The sequence below is a fragment of the Maniola hyperantus genome, chromosome 12, assembly GCF_902806685.2.
Source record: "Maniola hyperantus chromosome 12, iAphHyp1.2, whole genome shotgun sequence".
Taxonomy (NCBI): domain Eukaryota; kingdom Metazoa; phylum Arthropoda; class Insecta; order Lepidoptera; family Nymphalidae; genus Maniola; species Maniola hyperantus.
The window spans coordinates 7,536,976-7,556,582 of record NC_048547.1 but is presented as its reverse complement, the minus strand read 5'-3'; the positions used below and the strand labels follow the sequence as shown (position 1 = coordinate 7,556,582).

Below are 19,607 nucleotides of genomic sequence, written 5' to 3'. Positions count from 1 at the left end.
TACATAAATTCAATCACTATGTTCACGAACTTTTTCGACCTATGGATATTCCCCGAAAGATTAGGGACAATACAATCCGAGCTGCCAGTGCGAATTAGTGTATTTCCATAAAGTTTCACTACCCGCTATAGGTATGTACAAATAATAATTTGCTCTCAATTTTGTAAAACACTAATTTATCGTATTTGAGCAAACATATTAAACATATGAGGCGTGTTTGCAACTTGTAAAAGAAACAAGTATAAAAATCAGCTCTCAATATATCAAAAAGGCGAACGGACCTCCTCCAGTGGACCACACACATCGAGGCACGCGCTTCGAATGCTGCCGACTTTTTATTCTTGCCGCCCGAACAGGCGTCGTTTTCACTCGGCATTTATCGGCACCCGACACCCGGTCGGAAGGCTTCTTCGCCGTCATAATATTAAACGGCTGATTGTGCTTGTTCAAGTTAGGAACTTGAATTTTACTTTAATAAGATTCCAATTTGTCAGTTACAGAGCAAAACCAACCATGAGTCAAACTGGTTTGGCTTCTCAAATCTTCTGGTTTGAATGGATATTCTGGCTGTAGATAGGTGCTACATTATAGTATTTTTAAGTTTTGATACCCTGAACTTACTTCCTTCATTATTTTTTTTTACAGCTGGGTTCTTATTTATGTAAAGTGCAACTGTACCTACCTATCTAATGTAATTGTAAGTATCTCTAACTTATCAATGTCATGTAATGGATAAATAATCATTAACTGTGATCTCATCTAGTGGTAAGTGTCAATAAACCCTCCGTTTAAGCTGGGAGGTTTCTACGCAGCATCGAAGGCATTGAAAGTTAGAACGCATAATAGGTATAGGTAAATGGGTATAATCGATTGGCGAATGCAATAAAATTAATTCAGAAAATATTGTACTTACTAGCACTAGCACTATTCTATTGTAGGTACCTACCTACTTATATTAATGAGCGATTTGCTGTTTGGTTCCATTTTTCATTCCAAAAAAAGTTTGATTAAAGTTCCTCATATTCACATCAGTAACCGCCGACACCTTTGTCATTTGCATTGTAGATGATTAGACGATTCTATAAGCCTACTAGCTTATGCTCGCGACTTCGTACACGTGGACTAAACAAGTTTAAAACCCCTATTTCGCCCCTTTAGGAATTGAATTTTCAAAAATCCTTTCTTAGTGGATGTCAACGTTATAATAGCCTATCTGCATGCCAAATTTCAGCCCGATCCGTCGAGTAGTTTGAGCTGAGATTAGTCATAGTCACCTTTTCCTCTTATATATTTCTCGACTCTAGTATCATAAGGTCGGATGTGGATTTTTGCTACTTTTCAGGAGAGCCAAAACAAAAATGCTAGGGAAATCGGGTCATAATTTCTTAACTACTAGAGATACAATTTCAGTTGTTTTTGTAATATTTAACACTTAACTGTACCTATCATTAACCATTACTAGAAATACTTTATCATTAATAAATAAAATATAAACTCACAATTTCTTCAAAATGGACGATATGCGACTTTATGCTGGTAATATTCGTAACTGTGCTAAAAAATTGTGTGCATAAGTTGTAAACCGACTTTATGGCTGCAATTTTTACTATTACAAATTTGAAATAATAGTCGGATCTTTTACTTAATATTTCATAATACGTCTTAACTGATTATACATAAGTAATATTCGGACAAAAGATCACAGTAGTTATCTCACAAAAATCATTTAGGAGTTTTGTGAGATAGCAACAATGTACCTATCTGATTTTTCTGAAACTGATTAGTTAGATCTGAAACATAATAATTGCATTCGCCCGATAGTCTGACCATTGCATCCGTGTAAACCTTGTGACTTCTGAATGAATGAAAATAACATTTACAAATTCACAAATAAAGCCCATTAATTAAAAACAACGGCCAAAAATTGGAAAAAAAATTACAAAGTAATTAGAAACCTACAGTGGGCCAAACATTTTTTGTGGAATTGCATACATGACGGTTACATCAATATAGAAATCTAAAACATGCCAACATAGCCTGATTTTCCTTATAATGATTAGGTACGTAAAGTAAGAATGGAGGTCAGCAGGTGCCTACTGCAAAAGTTGGTTATATTTTACAGTGGATAATGGTTTCTCATTATGTCGTATATTGGGCGAAAGCGGGGAAGAATTTTAAGTTTATATGTACCTATAACATACTAATGAAATACAAAAAAGTCTTCTTTAAAGTAGTTTTTATAAAATAATAACACCCAGCATTATTGCGTTAGTTGTAGCCAGGTAATATATTCCGAAATCTGAAAATCCCCGCCGTTCTTATTTTTTTTTTTTATAGAACAAACGCTCCTGATATATCACCTTTGTAAAGGGATGTGGTCTTTAAAAATATGTTGTAGTGCCAAATCAAACTTATCAAAAAGTTTTGTTTCCTTCGCATGTTCTTGTAAACTGTGACCAATCTTTTAGTTTAGTAATCTGCATTGTTTTCAGCTGTTCCCTTTTTTTCTATTTGTGCATGGACTACATCTTACTCCACGTAGGTACATGTTGCATTTTAGCATAAAGCTTGTGATTTATCATCTTTTAGTGTGGTAATCCTTATAATAATCATAAGTAAACCATAACGATTATCATACTCCGATTATGACCGACACAATTATCAGACCACAAAGTCAATTCTTCAACAATTTCGAGAATACTTTGTTTCTTCTCTAGTAGATTAATGAAATAAGACAGATACTGTTTTATTCCTTCCGCTGCAGCTGATGTTTTCAGACCACATTAAAGTAGCAACACTGCTGGTAGCATCATGAATCGTTTTTAAGGTGCAAAAACTACGCAGGTATAAGGATTTACTGTTAGTCAAATCCGGCATTGCCACTTTTGTAATTTAAAAAATACTTTCTGCTTTCTTGAAAATTCCATTGCTTCTGTTTCGACTGTTCTTTTTAACAGATACTTATTTAAACTGTTTTTTTCGTGTTTTAGTTAAGTTTTTTTTATTTTTTTACTTTCACTTTTATTAGTTTTTAATTAATAAATTAATTTATACTACATTTATATTTAAATTAACATAATCTAAAGCTTCCTATAATTAGGTATGTTTCGTTAGAATCACTATCATCACATATTGTAGGTGCCTTATAATTTCTGCTCTCGATTAATATCAAATTCGGTCGATTATAAGACGGGTAAAGAAGAAAAAAATTGATTAGGTACTCTAATTTTTTAAGGCTACGTTAAAAACTAGGGCAATAAATTTTTGAACTGATGATTTGAACTGTGATTCATAAAAAACACCATAAATGCACGGTTTTTTGCTTAGTGGGGTTTTATTATAATATATGTTTAGATTTCCATGGTGTGATTTTCGTGGTCCTAAAAGATTTTCTAGTCTACATTTTCAAAATGCCTTCAGCTTTATTCTGGCTCTTTACTTTTTTCCCGCAGTTTAGTCCAAAATTTTGGTGAAATAGGATGGATCTCTTACCTATTAATCACATCAACTTTAATGTAGTCACAAACAAAAAGCTTTATTTCAACTTACTTCCATGAATTTTATTGCAAAATTATTTATATTACAAGGCAAAAAGTCTTAAATGATTCACAGTCCAAATATTAATACAAAAAATTCGAAGCATAACATCTGTTGTGATTTTACCTAACAAAATTATTACATATTTTAGAAGCAGAAGTGCGTAGCTGCAGTACCAGCTAGTATTACAAATAAACTTATTTCGTAGCATAATGGTCGAACTCAAAATACATCTATAATTTTTCTCCATTGCTTTGGTGCATACATACGCAAGTCAAAAAATATAATTATGGTTCTCCAAATTTTTAGAATGTGTTCAGATACGACATTATGCATGTATTTATCTTTGCAACGAAAAGAGATATAAATACTGGTGTCAGCTTGGCAGAAAGAGCCCGAAATGCTCATTACCTTTATGTAAAAAAGTGAGTTTGGTCGGAAGTACACATCCGACCTTATGATACTAGAGTCGAGATTTAGATTACAATATATTTGGAAAAAGATGTTTCGCATCCAGGGAACCAACGGACACGGTACTTTTTATCCAGGAAAATTTTGATAAACAACTATTTGACGGGATTTTTGATAAACATCATTCCTCGCTGATGAAGTTCAGAAAGTCAGTGTCGAAACTCGAAAGTAAGAAACTGACAAAAATAATTGTTAGTTTGTCTGTTACCTTTTGACGACTAAACCGTCGAACCGATGTTGACGGAATTTGATAATACTTTGATAGCTTGCAAATCACACATCCCGTGGGTTCCCACCCACGGGATTTTTAAAAACCTTGATCCACGTGGACGAAGGTCGCGGACTTCAGCTAGTAGTAATAATATAAGTCTAAGTAAGTTTCAGTATAGATGAGGACAACAAAATTCAGAAAAGACCAAAAAGTATAACAGAGCCTCGACACTGCAGCGGTTTCGCATCCCAGATACGGCATTCGGTTATGCGAGGAATTTCGATGATGTGATACGAGTTTGCGGTTCAAGAAACCTGGTTGTGGAAATAAAACGAAGACTCACTTGACTGATTTTTGTTTTATGCAAAAATAACTGTATCAATAGTGCTACTTAATTTATCTAAAAGCTATTAACTACCTAGGTAGGTTTACCTACTAGCGACTGCCTGCGATTTTTACTTATTTTTCAAAAAATTCAACAAAACCAAACAAAACCGGTCCTATTCCTGGTCTACATTTTAAAGGGAACCTCTCTGTACCTACCTAAAATTTTAGCTTTCTTGGTCTGTTAGGATTTTTTTGGCTCGCTTTTCCAATTTTTCTTTAAATAAATTCTTGAAAACTGCAGCAACCGCCTTTTTGGTGACTATTTGTTGTTATTTTTTTGTGTTCAAAGGATGTCCCATAAGAAGAATACTTATTTCAAAACGCAACTTCTTAAGTCCCTAAGTATAAGTACATGGACAGAAAAACTAAAAAACTGAACATGCAAAGATTAATTATTTTTAATGCGAAAAACTTGCAAGTGTAATTTGTAGAGCTTTATAGAACAAACAAAACTACTTATAGCTAAAATGTGAATTAATACCTACTGTATAGGTCATCGTGATCAACCCATCGCCGGCTCACTACAGAGCACGGGTCTGCTCTTAGAGTGAGAAGGGTTTGGCCATAGTCTACCACGCTGACCATGTTACGATTGGTACACTTCATACACCTTTGAGAACATTATGGAGAACTCTCAGGCATGCAGGTTTCCTCACAATGTTTTCCTTCACCGAAGCAAATTATATTTAATTACTTAAAACGCACATAACTCCGTTAGAGGTGCGTGCCTGGTATCGAACCCCCGACCTCCGATTAGAAGGCGGACGTCCTAACCACTATCACAGCACTTTATAGGTAGGTACACATTAAAACGTGCGTAATAGGGACAGCATAGAGATCGTTGTTATAATATATTATAGATATACCTATTATTATTTACTATGGTATGCAACTTACATTTTCCAATTTTTAGAAATGTTTTTTCTAAAACTGCAGTGACGCCTTTCGGTGACAAAATTCATGCATTATTTTTTGAACATGTACTTACAACATGGAGAGCTTTATGGTAAATCAAACAGTTTAAAACACTACAAAGCGGGCGTATTGGCTCAGCACTCTCCTCCATTAGCCCCCGCCGACACCTCGGCCGGTCCTTTGTGGAAATATTGTTTGCTTTCGAGCATACTGGCGGAGGTGCCGACGCGACACTCGTCCACTACTTGGTACAGTTTGCTTTGGCTGCTTTTAAGCTGCTTGACGAAACACAAGTGTTATTTAACATGATCGATAACTTAACAAAGTACCTACCTACCTAAGTATGCAGCTTTCAAATGGTGAACCAATATGGAGTGGAACCACGAGTACGTGGTGGTATCCCGTAGTCCCACCAGTGCAGTGGATCCACGAGTAGGTACATAGTGGTATATCGTAGACCGACCAGTAGGACCACGCTACATGGTGGTATACCGTAAACCAAACAGACAAAGCAGTGGGACCACGAACCCGTCATCTTTCAAATACCATTCTATACCTAGGTACCTATACGTAGCTATTTATAACTGAAAACCGAAACTTAAAGTGACAAATATTTTAACGGTACGTTAACAGGGCTACATTATCATTTAGGTATGGAAGTATTATGTAATATTGTTGAATTGTGTAAACACAAACCGACTAAGTCGATCCCAAAAATAGGGTTCAGGCAGAGGCTGTTCAAAGGAAAAGTTGTTAAGATAAAATTATTTATTATCTTATCGTTAATTCGGCAACGTTTAGTATCTATTGTAAGTTGGCGCAAACATTTTTCACACGCTTTTGTTAGAGTTTACCTAATTTCGGTCTGCTTGAGGTAAGGCCACTTCCGAGTATTATCGATAAGGAAGTGTTAAGACTTTATCTCGGTAAAGCTCATTAGTCACACGTCCGGTTTACTAAAACAGAGACACCATGCGTTTTACATGGTTCCTACCTACTTAATAAGAATAAAGAATACAACAGCTTTTGACTGCTATTCATCATCATTGACTTACCGCCGGCTCACTATTGAGCACGGTAGGTCGATTTCGTAAAACATGCATCAATCATTATTACAATCCCAATTGTTGTTATTGGCTGAATTTGTGCGATTCTCGTTGCAACAATGTATTGTAGCCAATGATGAACGAGCGTCAACCAACCAGGTTGGGGGAGGTGATTGCGATCGTGACATTGTAGCTGTCATTGTACCGCAATCGAGCACCAGTGGCCCTACCGCGGTTGTTTGACAGCTACAATGTCACGATCGCAATCATCTCTGATTGGTTAATGCTCGCTCACAATTGGCCACAATGCATTGTTGCAACAAGAATCGCACAAATTCAGCCAATCAGAACAATTGAGATTGTAATAATGATTGATGCAGGTTTTAGACAATCGCCCTACTGGTGTCCTCTCAGAATGAGAAGGGTTTGGCCCGAGTGTACCACGCTTTTTTTTTAAAGAATATTAGCCATGACTCATATTCCCCTTTCCTCTCCAACTAAGCGTCAAGCTTGTGCTAGGAGTAGGTACGACGCTGCTACGAATAGTGCAGCGGGCGGGGTTTGAACCGTCAAACTTTCGGTTTTCAGTTCACTACCTTTACCCGTTGAGCTATTGAGGCTCAAAAACATTAGAGAGAACTCTCAGGCATGCAGGATTCCTTTTGCAGTTTTCCTTCATCCTGTGCCAGTGACAGGCCAAGGCAAGGATGACGTGATGGATTAAATAAAACAGTTAGATGGCCAAAAGAGGCATAAAATAGGGAGTTGTGGAAAAATCAGAGGGAGGTGCTTAGTCATAGATAGGTAGGTAAGTATGATACACGCGCTACACCTATGATACCACACAGTAAAATACGCGGACGACTGAATTTCATGACATGCCGAAAATCTTTGGTTTCGTTTTAGTCACCTAATCTACATAATAAAGCTTTTAGAAAACATCATAATCCCTGAATAAGATCTAAAAGAAAAACGGAATGAAAACGACAATAATATTTCCTTCAGTATAAGTATGATCTGATTATGCGATCTATGTTTTTATTGTGTAAACCTCTTTGCGATGCGTACAAATTGTCCTAAACGGGCACTCTCTGTTATGTAAATGTGCATATAAATTTCCCTGTAAAGACCATTTCTTTTTTAGGTCAAAATTGAAAGGGAAGCTGTTGTTGTTTGAATTAAGAAATGGGTATTTTGATCCTTTTGCAGCGTTCAGTCATAGAGTAAGGATACTGTGGTCTAAGTACTTGCATTTGTTATGTGATGGCTAGCTGACCCACCAAGGATTTACTGGTGCAGAATTTCTGAAAATCCTTTTTAGGGTTCCGTATCTCAAAAGGAAAAACGGAACCCTTATAGGATCAGTTTGTTGTCTGTCTGTCTGTCTGTCTCTCAAGAAACCTACAGGGTAGCGGAGTAACCTGGAAGGGTTAAAAAACGCAGAACTTGTTATGATATCAGGTACCTACCTTCGTCATACACATCAAAATTATTTATTAATTTGCGTAGATAAACAAATCTATACTAAATGATACCCGCGACTTCGTCCGCTTGGATTTAGGTGTGAAAATTAGCCTATCCTTGTCTCCAGGATCCAAACTATCTCTGTGAGTTTGTCACAACAAATAGACAATGCCCGCGGCTTCATACACGTGGATTTAAGTTTGTTGAAAATCTTTGTTTTTAGTCCCAGGAAGTCCTATAGGGTCTAGCTAGGGACCAAACATCAAAAGTGTCATAAAGTGTGAAAAGATAGCAGACAGACAAACAGATATTTTAGCATTTATAATATTAGTATAGACTAGCTTATGCCCGCCACTTCGTCCTGTACAAATTTAAAATCCCTATTTTACCCCCTTAGAGGTTGAGTTTTCAAAAACCTTTTCTTAGCAGATGTCTACGTCATAATAGCTAGGTATCTGCATGCCAAATTTCAGTCCGATCCGTCAAGTAGTTTGAGCTGTACGTTGATGGATCAGTCAGACAGTCAGCTTTTCTTGTTGTATATTTAGATTTATAATAGGCTACTTGACACTTTTTTAAAGTTGGTCTTAAATGGTTAATATTTGTGCTATTATATCAAAAAAATTAACACTATATTTTTTTGCGCCCTAAAAACCGTAAAACTTTCATTTAAAAATATTTTTTTCTTAGACAGGTGAAAACACTGTCGGCCATGTTTGGCCGATAGATTATCTGTGCTCTGACGTCATGCATTTGTAAACAACAGCATAACCTCCCAAAGTTTAATAAACATGACTTATAAAAATATAGTAATTTTCGTTATTGTATCATCCGAGAATGTAAAAAACGCATCGATAAAGACCACAGGAAAGTTGTGGATTAGAGTGCCCAGTGAAATAAATATACGTAACACGGGAAGACTTGCTTAAAGGGATCCTATATGACTAACGACTTCAACCCAAATTTATTTTTGCAAAGATCACTTTGTTGTAATAACTTATTCAATTTATAAAGAGAAAACGATATTTTTTTACGTTTACTATGAGTTTTTAGAAATATATAAAAACTAGCTTATGCTCGTGACTTCGCCCGCGTGGACTTCATAAATTTCAAACCTCCATTTAACCCACTCAGGGGTGGAATTTCAAAAAAATCCTTTCCTAGTGGATACCTTCTCTTTACCTACAAAGAACACACCCACCAAATTTCATGTATCTAGGACCAGCTGTTTAGATGTTTAGGTTGTGCGTTGATATATACTTAAGTTAGTCAGGACTCTAAATTTTATATATATGGATACTACGTTAGTCCCCGCGTGACATAGGGATGACATTTCTTTGTTTACATATTTAATGACGTCACATCATGGCTGACAGCGTTTTCTGCGTTTCAAATAAAAATAAAAACTGTATTTTTTAAAATTGGATTTATATATCCATCCTGCGTTTTTAATAATTGTTATTGATATATTTCGTTGTCTTAAGCAAAATACTATAATAAATAATCATTTATTGGACGAAATTAGATATGAGTCAAGTAGCCTATTAAGTAGGTATTTGAAAAATTTTACAATTTTGGTGTCGTTCAAAAGGAAAATTCACGTATCAGTACTTATTATGTTTAGGTTAGTTAATTAGCATGGAGTGGTAATAATATGAGTAATGGGTATGTTGATATTAGGTATAGTGTATGTATTACCTATGACCGCAGTTTTACACAATCTCATTCTAACAATGAATCGTTAGTGGTTTTACTATTAAGGGCCAGTGTCATATCAGACGGTTAAAGTTACGTTATGGTTACCGTTAAACTTTCATCATCATCATGATCGCAACCCATCACCGGCTCACTACAGAGCGCGGGTCTCCTCTCAGAGTGAGAAGGGTGTTGGCCATAGTCTACCACGCTGGCCATGTGCGGATTGGTAGACTTTACATACCTTTAAGAACATTATGGAGAACTCTCAGGCATGCAGGTTTCCTCACGATGTTTTCCTTCACCGTTAAAGCAAATGATATTTAATTAATTAAAACGCACATATAATTCCGAAAAGTTAGAGGTGCGTGCCCGGGATCGAACCCCCGACCTCCGATTAGAAGGTGGACGTCCTAACCACTAGGCTATCACTGCTTACCAAGCACTAGGCAACCGTTAAACTTTACCAACCAACAAAAGTCAAGTAGGTGCTATTGCCGTGATTAAGGTTAAAGATGAAATTTTGGCCTAAAGTTAACAAACGCTGACTTGTGCAACCACTTTGCTTTTTAGGGTTCCGCCAAAAGAGTGCCACGGGACACTTACTAAGCCTTCGCTGTCCATCTGTCTGTCTGTCTGTCTGTCTGTCTATCAGCGGGCTGTATCTAATGAACCGCAAAAACTTAAAAAGTTCAAATTTTCAGTGTGTTTTTTTAAGGCCACTATAACAACAAATAGTAAAAAAATCAAAATGGCCGCCACGTATTTTTTTCAATGTGCATAATTTTGTACTGAAACTTTCGTGTGCAAGTTCGACTCGCACTTCATCGGATTTTTAATGGTTGTCAAAATTTGAAGTTCAAAGTTTAACGGTAACCATAATGTAACTTTAACAGCCTGATAAACAACTGGCCTAAGCTGATGACTGTAGTTTCATTCATCATCATCATTCACATTCATCATCCTTTTCAGCCCGCGCATAAAGCGCATAAAATCCGACAAATTGATTTTTAAGAATTATTTTAGGTAGGTAGTGACACTCGCGCCATCAAGACGAATCTACCTAATGAGTAATGACGAATCATTTATCAAAATCAGTGGAGCCGTTGAGTAGTTACGAGCGGACATAGGAACGGACCTACATACATACATACAGGTCAAAACCATAACCCTCCTTTTGGGCTACGCTGCAGTCGGGTAAAAATATAATAGTTAATCAAAATAGGAAGAAATGCTTCATTTCTATGATGCAGTGCTAGGTTAATGATATTATATCCCAAATAAGGGATCTGGGCTCGCCCGTACCGGGTTAGCGCGGGTGGGCGGGGCGTTCTCTCCTCTCCCCGATTGCTATTTCAACCTGTCACGTTCGGTAGGTGTATCTAATAATTTCGTAGTCATATTTTAACTATTTAATCCACAGGCTTAACAACGAACATTTTTTACCTAGTTCTTTCAAAAGCTTATTTCCTATTTTTCATCCTACCCACAAATGTATAGGTACAGACTTATTTAAATTATACGAGTAGCAGTTGTACCCTAGAATAGTTGAACGATCTACATATTTTATTATTATGTAAGTACCTACAGGATATTTTTTTTGCAGACAATGATTACCTATACGAAAAAGAAGCAACAAACAACGCCAAAAAATTTATTTACAGGTACCGAAGTAACTAACACTATAATTTGTATCATGACATCTCTTATTTTGAGACTTCCCCCATCACCGCGTTGCGCTGGCGCACTATTGAGCACGAGTCTGCTCCTGCTGAGAAGGGTTTAGGCTATAGTCTTATCAAGCTGGTCAAGTGCAGATTAGCAGACCATTTGTATACCTACTTACGGTTTTTTTTTAATTTTTGCAATTTTGTGTCATTAGTTATCATAATAGTGAATGTCTCTAGGGTTACCCAGAGGTGTGCGAATCACGAGTAATGGTCTCGGCCGCAGAGGCATTGCGCGGCCGACTTCAGCGGCGACGGCGATGGCCGGCAGCAAGGGATGCAGGCTCGGTGGCTGCCCGCTGCGGTGGTGGACGCTGGGGCACGGCGGCACCCAGCTCAGTGTCGCTCAAATCGCGGCGCGCGGTGGTCGTGCGTCGAGCGCGCGTGAAGTGATGTCTGAGAGATGAGGCTGCCGTTGGTGCTACTGTGGCTGGGAGCGGCGACGGCTTGTGGCCCGGGCCGCGGCTTCACCCGCCGCCACGGACCGCGCCGCATCACCCCTCTCGTCTTCAACCAGCACGACCCCAACATTAGTGAGAACTCCAAGTCTGCCAGTGGCCCTCCGGAGGGCCGCATCACGAGGGAGGACGAAAAGTTCAGAGACTTAGTGCCCAATTATAATCCGGATATAGATTTTAAGGATGATGAAGGGACAGGTGCCGATCGTCTTATGACACAGGTGAGAGACCTTTTGTTTAACGGCCTTAACGACCGATCACTAATTAATTAAAAATGCCTTCATTCGCATGGAAATTCATATGGACGTAGTCTCGTTTCATTATTTTTTATTTGGCAATAAATCCAATAGTTGAAATTTCGAACCGAAACAATGGCTTTCATGAAGAGTCGTCTGTTTTGAAAACAGCTCTTCAGTGTGCGGGTAGGGACAATCGCCGGTGTAAATATTACCGGCAATGGAACAATGGACACAAATTGCGGGCGTTACGGTAGCTTCGTAGCAAGTGTTACGATTGTAGCACTGCAATTACACAGGCTTTGACAAACAATATTTTGTCCCTGTGACTAATGGATGAATGATGAATTCTTTTCAATTTTGCTAAATATATGACCATCATAAAATCGATGTCGAAGGTATTCAAAGTCATGCGTTGTCATTCACGACGATTTGTGACGTATAAATAAACTTTACGGGAAACTTTTTTTGCTATCCGTTGTAACTTGTAAGGTGTATTGTATAATTTTGGTTAGAGTTCTTTAGATACCTAATCTTTTTGTCTGTGCAAACTTACGCAAACAATTCTTTTGACTTTTTTTCAACAAAATACTGAAAACAATCTAAATAGCTACTAATAGGATTTTATGTAAGTAACTCAATATTTTGAAAATAAATAGTGCAATATCACACACTTACCTACATATTTATATCTTAATTCAATTTTTTTAACCAGTTTGTACAAAAATAACTTTTCTGTAGATATTTAGGAAGGACTGAAATCAAATGTAGGTGTACCTATTCATATCGATATTGCCTCGGTCTGCGTACGTCTGATACGTAGCCGTCGGCAAGCAAATTATTTTTTAACTTACTTCAAAAAAGGAACAGATTCGCAATTCTACTTTTTTTTCTAGTGAATACAGTTTTCGTTTAAAAGGGTAGGTAGGTATATCATCGATCTGGTTCTACTAAAATAGTTAATACTTAAAAAAATTCAAAAAAAAATAACCGACTTCAATAACCACAAACACTAAAAAGTAAAGAATAATTTAATTTATTACCCAATAATATAATATGTACACAAGAGCTATTGTAGTTCTATAGTAATATTTTTTGGAGCCGGTGCCAATTAGCCGCACGAACCATCTATCTACTCTTCAAATTGTTTTGTGACTCCACATTGGCACCTCATTGGTTGGCACCTCAAGTTACTTAGTATCAAAAATTAAAAAAAAATTATTTGTAAATCAAAATCATTAACATAAGATCAATTTTATTATTTATCGGCACTCCAAGCACTAATTAACATTAGCATGTTTGTGAAGAATTAATTTTTAGGGTTCCGTCCCTCAAAATTAAAAACTTCCCTTATAGGATTACTTTATTGTTTGTCTGTCGGTTTGTCAAGAAACCTACAGAGTGCTTACCGTTGACCTAGAATCATGAAATATGGCAAGTAGGTAGGTCTTATAGCAGACATATGGATAAAAATCTGAAAACCGTGAATTTGTGGTTAGTATTTTCAATATTTGAAGTAAGGTAACTATATCAAGTGGGGTATCATATTATGAAAAGGATCACCTGTGCATTTTAAAACAGATTTTTATTTATTTTTATTATGCATCATAGTTTTTGAATTATCGTGCAAAATGTCGTAAAAATACGACTGTAGTACGGAACCCTCGTTGTGCGAACCTGTCTCGCACTTGGTCGTTTTTTTATTCTTTATAGACAATGAAGTTTTCATTTAAAGACAGATAGATAAATAGAAGATGTATGGATTGTATGGCAGCTAAATCGGTTAATACGCACGTAATATAATTCTTGTAGACTTCAGCGCGGCCTCGCTCTAATGGCTCGACAAACATCGGCCATGTTGACAAACAAACAAACATTCGCCATCGGCGTCCATAATATTTCCTGCAGGATGTAGGTCATGTAGTGCGTAACACTAGCATTTTCTTTAATGCAAGACGATTATAGGTACCTTCCTGTATCTAGTTCCAATATTTTTTAAATGATTACCATGTACTAGTCAGTCATTATCAAAAAACATGTCTGCATTCTTTATCTATAACTATGCATAAAAAGAAAAGCTCACTGACAGTCCCAAACTTTTGGACGGATCAGGCTGAAATTTGGCATGCAGATAGCTACCTATTATGACGTAGACATCCGCTAAGAAACGGTTTTTGAAAATTAAATCCTTAAAGTATCCACGCGCACGAAGTCGCGGGTATTGGCTAGTTTATGAAATATGTAGAAACCATGCAGCAGTGATGCTCATAAGTTTAGGTTTTATTATATTTTATTTATATACCTAAGTACTACTAACTACGTACTAAATAAATGATCTCTGTTAAAAAATCTTATACCTACTTACTAATTACTATAACATTTTACTTACATAAGTACTTAGGTCTTTGTTGCTTGTAATAAACCTCTATTTGAAAACGCAGTAAGTCAGTTTCTGCAAGTTTTCTTACAGAAACTGACTTGCTGCGAAGGTTTACACAGTGCTGACTTGCCACATATGTAGATACGATTTGCATATGCAATAAATTATGTATTATTTTTATACAAGTACAGGTAATAGGAACACATGCACCGGATTAAGTTCTTATAAAAGGACACTGCATCAACACTAAATAATTAAAGGTGACATGTTTACCGAAGCCAGTATTTCAGATGCTTGTTGGGTGCAATGTCAATCTATCCGAACCATTGATGCTGATATCAGTCAATTTGATTTAGCGTTCATAACACAAGGTGTTTACTGTTTACATTCCAGATATACCTACCTATGTTCAATACACTGACTGACACCTATTAACAGTTAGTTGAAATTTTATTCCGATGCGAACTGCCCGAAATTATTTTCATCATATTGTTTTCGCATTGTTCAAGGATGCCTATGCTCATAATATTCTCGACTTTTGCAAATAATTACTTAAGCGTATGGACCGTTTGTTCAGCAAATATTATATTAGCCTAATGTGCTTATGCATGGAGTCCACGTCTAGATACGTTTTCATAGTAATAATGGTTAAAGACAGACAATCTAATGCACGTGTGTGTGTATGGAAGAAGAAAGGCCCGGGCCGCGGCCGGCGCGAATCCGCCGACGGTTATGTTATGTGCTCGCTGCGGGCAGCACATAGCCTTAGGGTCTGCACCCACTGGCGGCACGGCACGGCAATGCATTTACATGCGACGAATCTAGATGATGCTCGCGACTTCGTCCGCGTGGATTTAGGTTTTATTTTTAATTCCGCGGGAACGCTTTAATTTTCCGGGGTAAAATGTAGCCTATGTCCGTCTCCGGGGTGTAAGCTAACTCTGAACCGAATTTCATCAAAATTGGTTGAACGGTTGGGCCGTGAAAAGCTAGCAGACAGATAACAAAATAAAATATTTTTTAATGTTGATCCTCTTAGGGACAAAAATAAAACTGCGGCTTGCTTAGGCAGCCATGTCGGCAGCCGTCAGAATCCCTTGGCATCCCTTCGACAGTCTTCGCAGGGTGGGGTGCAAGGTAGGCTAGGCCCGCACCCCGCGTCTTCATACGCACAAGCAGATGTTGCGACGATATGCTTTGGTGTGGATATGAAGACCGCAGCTTGCCTAAGGATGCTGCATACCACAATATGAGTTGCTTACAGTATGCGCATTAAGCGAAGGATCCCTTGCCTACTGTGCCGACAGTGAGCGCAGGCCCTTAACCCAGCTAAGCAGCCTTGCATTCGTAAAAATCTTCAAACCGGTTCGATGTGCCTCCATTACTTTCTTTCTGCCTCCATCGTGCCTCCCATTTAACTCGGGCCCACTTTTTATCAGGAATCGGTATCTTCCTCTAATAGTATTATTTATATCTCATGAATAAGAGGGAGTATAAGTAAAGTTAATGCATACGGATGCGGTTCTTTACAAACCGTAGGTATGCTTCAGAGATAAAACAAGTTTCATTCTTGAACGTTGATTTTACTCCGTAATAGAAAATAATGTTTTGTATAGGCACATTTATTTAAAACAAAAACTACATATTTAATCTGCACTGTGTTCTTTATCCATATCTAACTGATATCCATACTATTGTTATAAATGCGAAAGTGTGTCTGTCTGTCTGCTAGCTTTTCACGGCCCATCCGTTTTACCGTTTTAAACGTTTGGTACAGAGATATTTTACATCCCGAGTAATAAAATAGCCCACTTTTGGCCCCGGAAAATCAAAGAGTGTGCACCAACATTTTAAAAACCTAAATCCACGTGGACGAATTCACGTACATCATCTAGTAACTGGTTCTTTAAAACGTAAAATAGAACTCGAACGAAAGGGTAGCAGCTGGACCAAAATTGGCGTTATGCTCTTCATTCGCTACTTTACGGTGTAGACTGTGGAGCAACATAAATATAAAAACAATGATGTGGGAAGGTTACAAAGGGGTTTTCATTTTAAACACATTTTAGCCATTTATTTGTTGGCTAGCTGTGCAAACCACAGAATAGGTGCGCGACCACATCGCTTGAGCTTCTCCTCCAGTAATTCCAATTGGAATTACTTACCACTTTATGTAGATTTTTATTTAATATTTTATATTCTTGAATGCGAATAAGCCTGGGGCGAGAGGACGGTGGAGCGGGGGTTGAGGGACATAAATATCTTGGTGATTTATGGTCGAGGCGGTCGCGGGATAGGTCAGCATTATTCAATTTCGTATTTGAGGCTCGAATTACAATGAGCTTTTACTGCGCGCGCGCAGATAGCTCGCAGCGACGCCTCGACTGCCTCAAACTATTGTTATCTAAGTTTTTGTAATCTTAGGATTAGCTGGTGTTTATTTTTCATATAAAGGCAGGCGTGGTATTTTTAAATATTGTTTTAAACATATCCCAATAAAACTTTACGACTATGCAAACATAATTTAATCTTATATATACTTTGATTTATAAGATAAAATCGTTTTAAAGTCACTCAATTATGCATTGTTTTGTGTTTATTTTATTTTACGAACCGATACGCTAAAGTGGTTTAATTTGTTAGCAGCAAAGACACCGCCGTCTAAATTCGATACTTTTCGGCTTATTAGCGCAGGATAAAAAACGGAACGAGGCTCGATCGCTTTGTGAATAATTGACCATAATCAAATTAATCCTAAAATCCTACGGTGAGTTTACAGCAACGTTATAAAATGTCATAAAGACCTCTTAACAGCCTTATAATATCACTGCGTGTTTACTATTAGTAGGTACCTATCTTTCTGTGTACCCTCATGATGCCCCTCGAACGTTTACCTCCGTTAAGTTTTATTACTTTTACTAGATGATGCGACTTCGTGCGCGTCGATATAGGTTTTCTGCGGGAACTCTTTAAATTTCTGCGATAAAAAGTAGCCTAGACAGGGTGTAACCAGAACGCTAGCAAAAACTTAGCGTTATTGTTATACTGCCTAAACACAATCCAATACCGATAACCATTTGCCTCATTTTGTAGTTTTAGTGATTTAGTATTTTCCAACCCCGCAATGTATAGCGTGTAAAACTCGGGTCAATGGCCCGCCTATGACATGGCATTGACTCCGAATGGCCTGCTTACGCAACGTTCGTTGATCTCTATAGCGTCAGTCAGATGTTTTATTTGCAATATATCGTGAACTTTTACAAAATATAGGATTTTTTGGATTTTTTCGTGTTTATTTGATGTTATCATATCTGTAATCATCTGTTTACGTTTTTGCTAGCGTTCTGGTTACACCCGGTATGTATTGATTCCGGATACTATATATAGTATCCGGTACCAAACTTTTTGAAAAGTTAATGGATGGATATTTTATCTCCATCCCAAAACAAAGAAACAAACAAACCCAAAAACCCACGGGAATTCTTCGATTTTATGGGATAAAAAGTATAATTATGTAGTTATTTGCAATATCACTTTGTATGAACGACCTGCGCGCCACCTATCTACTACATTGATGGTAATATCAGAAACCTTCCCGCAAACCCAAACAACAACTGTACAAAGTTCGCAATCGGATAAATAGCTAGTATTTTTATTATTTTTATTATGGACAATTTATCCAAATTGTCCACGCATTATAGACAAACAAAGATACGTTAATTTGTAGGGTTCCGTACCTCAAAAGGAAAACCGGAACCCTTATAGGATCACTTTGTTGTCTGTCTGTCTGTCTGTCTGTCTCTCTGTCCGTCTGTCTGTCAAGAAACCTACAGGGTACTTCCCGTTGACCTAGAATCATGAAATTTGGCAGGAAGGTGGTTATTATAGCTGACATTTGGGGAAAAATCTGAAAACTGTGAATTTAGGGTTAGATCACACAAAAAAAATTAAATTGTGGTCATGAACTAATAATTAGTATTTTCAACTTTCGAAGTGAGTGACTATATCAAGTGGGATATCATATGAAAGGTCTTCACCTGTACATTCTAAAACAGATTTTTATTTATTTTTATGCATCATAGTTTTTGAATTATCGTGCAAAATGTCGAAAAAATACGACTGTAGTACGGAACCCTCATTGCGCGAGCCTGACTCGCACTTGGCCGGTTTTTATATTATAAACAGGTAGATTGGTCTGATTTACACAGTTGATCTGATTTAATTTTATTGAAAAATAAAGTAAGTAGGTAGGTAACTAAGGTTATCTTATTTTTTCAGCTTCTTGACAGCCGATGCATTAGGTAATCATCAAAGCATGGTTCTACTTAACAAGGTGATGAAATAGCGATATGCAAGTGAAACAATTGGAATGATGTTAGTGTACACAAATCCTATGTTTATAGCTATCAATCGTCAGTATGCAAGCCCTATGTTTGCATGCGAACGCAAGAAACACTTGTTCAAATACAAGCCAAACTGTTCATGTGATAGGTCTTTGAACCTTGTTCGTGTTTGCGGTTTGCTTTATATAGTTGCTTCTTAAGGTGGCGATAAATTACCGATTTGCATCTCTTCGGCCAACGTAAACAGTTGTGATGAATTGTGTGTGTACCTGAGTGTCAATATCCTGAAACGCTTGTGAATATTGCATTGTGTACAATATTATGCATTTCGTTTAATTATATTGAGAAAGAAGTCGTTTAATGTTTCATTAACATCCTACCGACCAGCAAAACTCGTCGCAAAAGATAGGTCTTTTGTACAACTATACCGCTTTCCGTGGTTTGTTTTAATGATTCCCGCAAATATTTGTAGTGGTACAGCTGTTGCCGCTTATCTTATTCTTATCTGTCAAACCTCAGTCAATGCTGAAAGAGGCACGGGCCACTAAATAGGCTAGAAAGTCGAAGGCCTCATTCAGGGAAACGCGGTGCATGATGCGTAGCGTGGCGCGGCCAAATGAAATTTAATCTAAGGTTAACTGGAAGAGAATATCTCTAGACTGCAAGACCGTAGGTATTAAGTTCTGATATTATATTTTTATGTGCAACTAGATGATGCCCGAGACTTTATCCATGCG

At 37.3% G+C, this 19,607-nt stretch overlaps 1 protein-coding gene across 1 annotated transcript in view; it reads left to right on the top strand.

The window, feature by feature from the left end:
• The first annotated feature begins 11,717 nt into the window (after positions 1-11,717).
• The window catches only part of hh (hedgehog signaling protein), a 60,105-nt gene continuing 52,215 nt past the window's right edge, over positions 11,718-19,607 (top strand). The window contains exon 1 of the mRNA XM_034973906.2: positions 11,718-12,132. Within this exon, the coding sequence (XP_034829797.1) occupies positions 11,857-12,132 (276 nt within the window). The 5' untranslated portion in view covers positions 11,718-11,856. The remainder of the gene's footprint in view (positions 12,133-19,607) is intronic.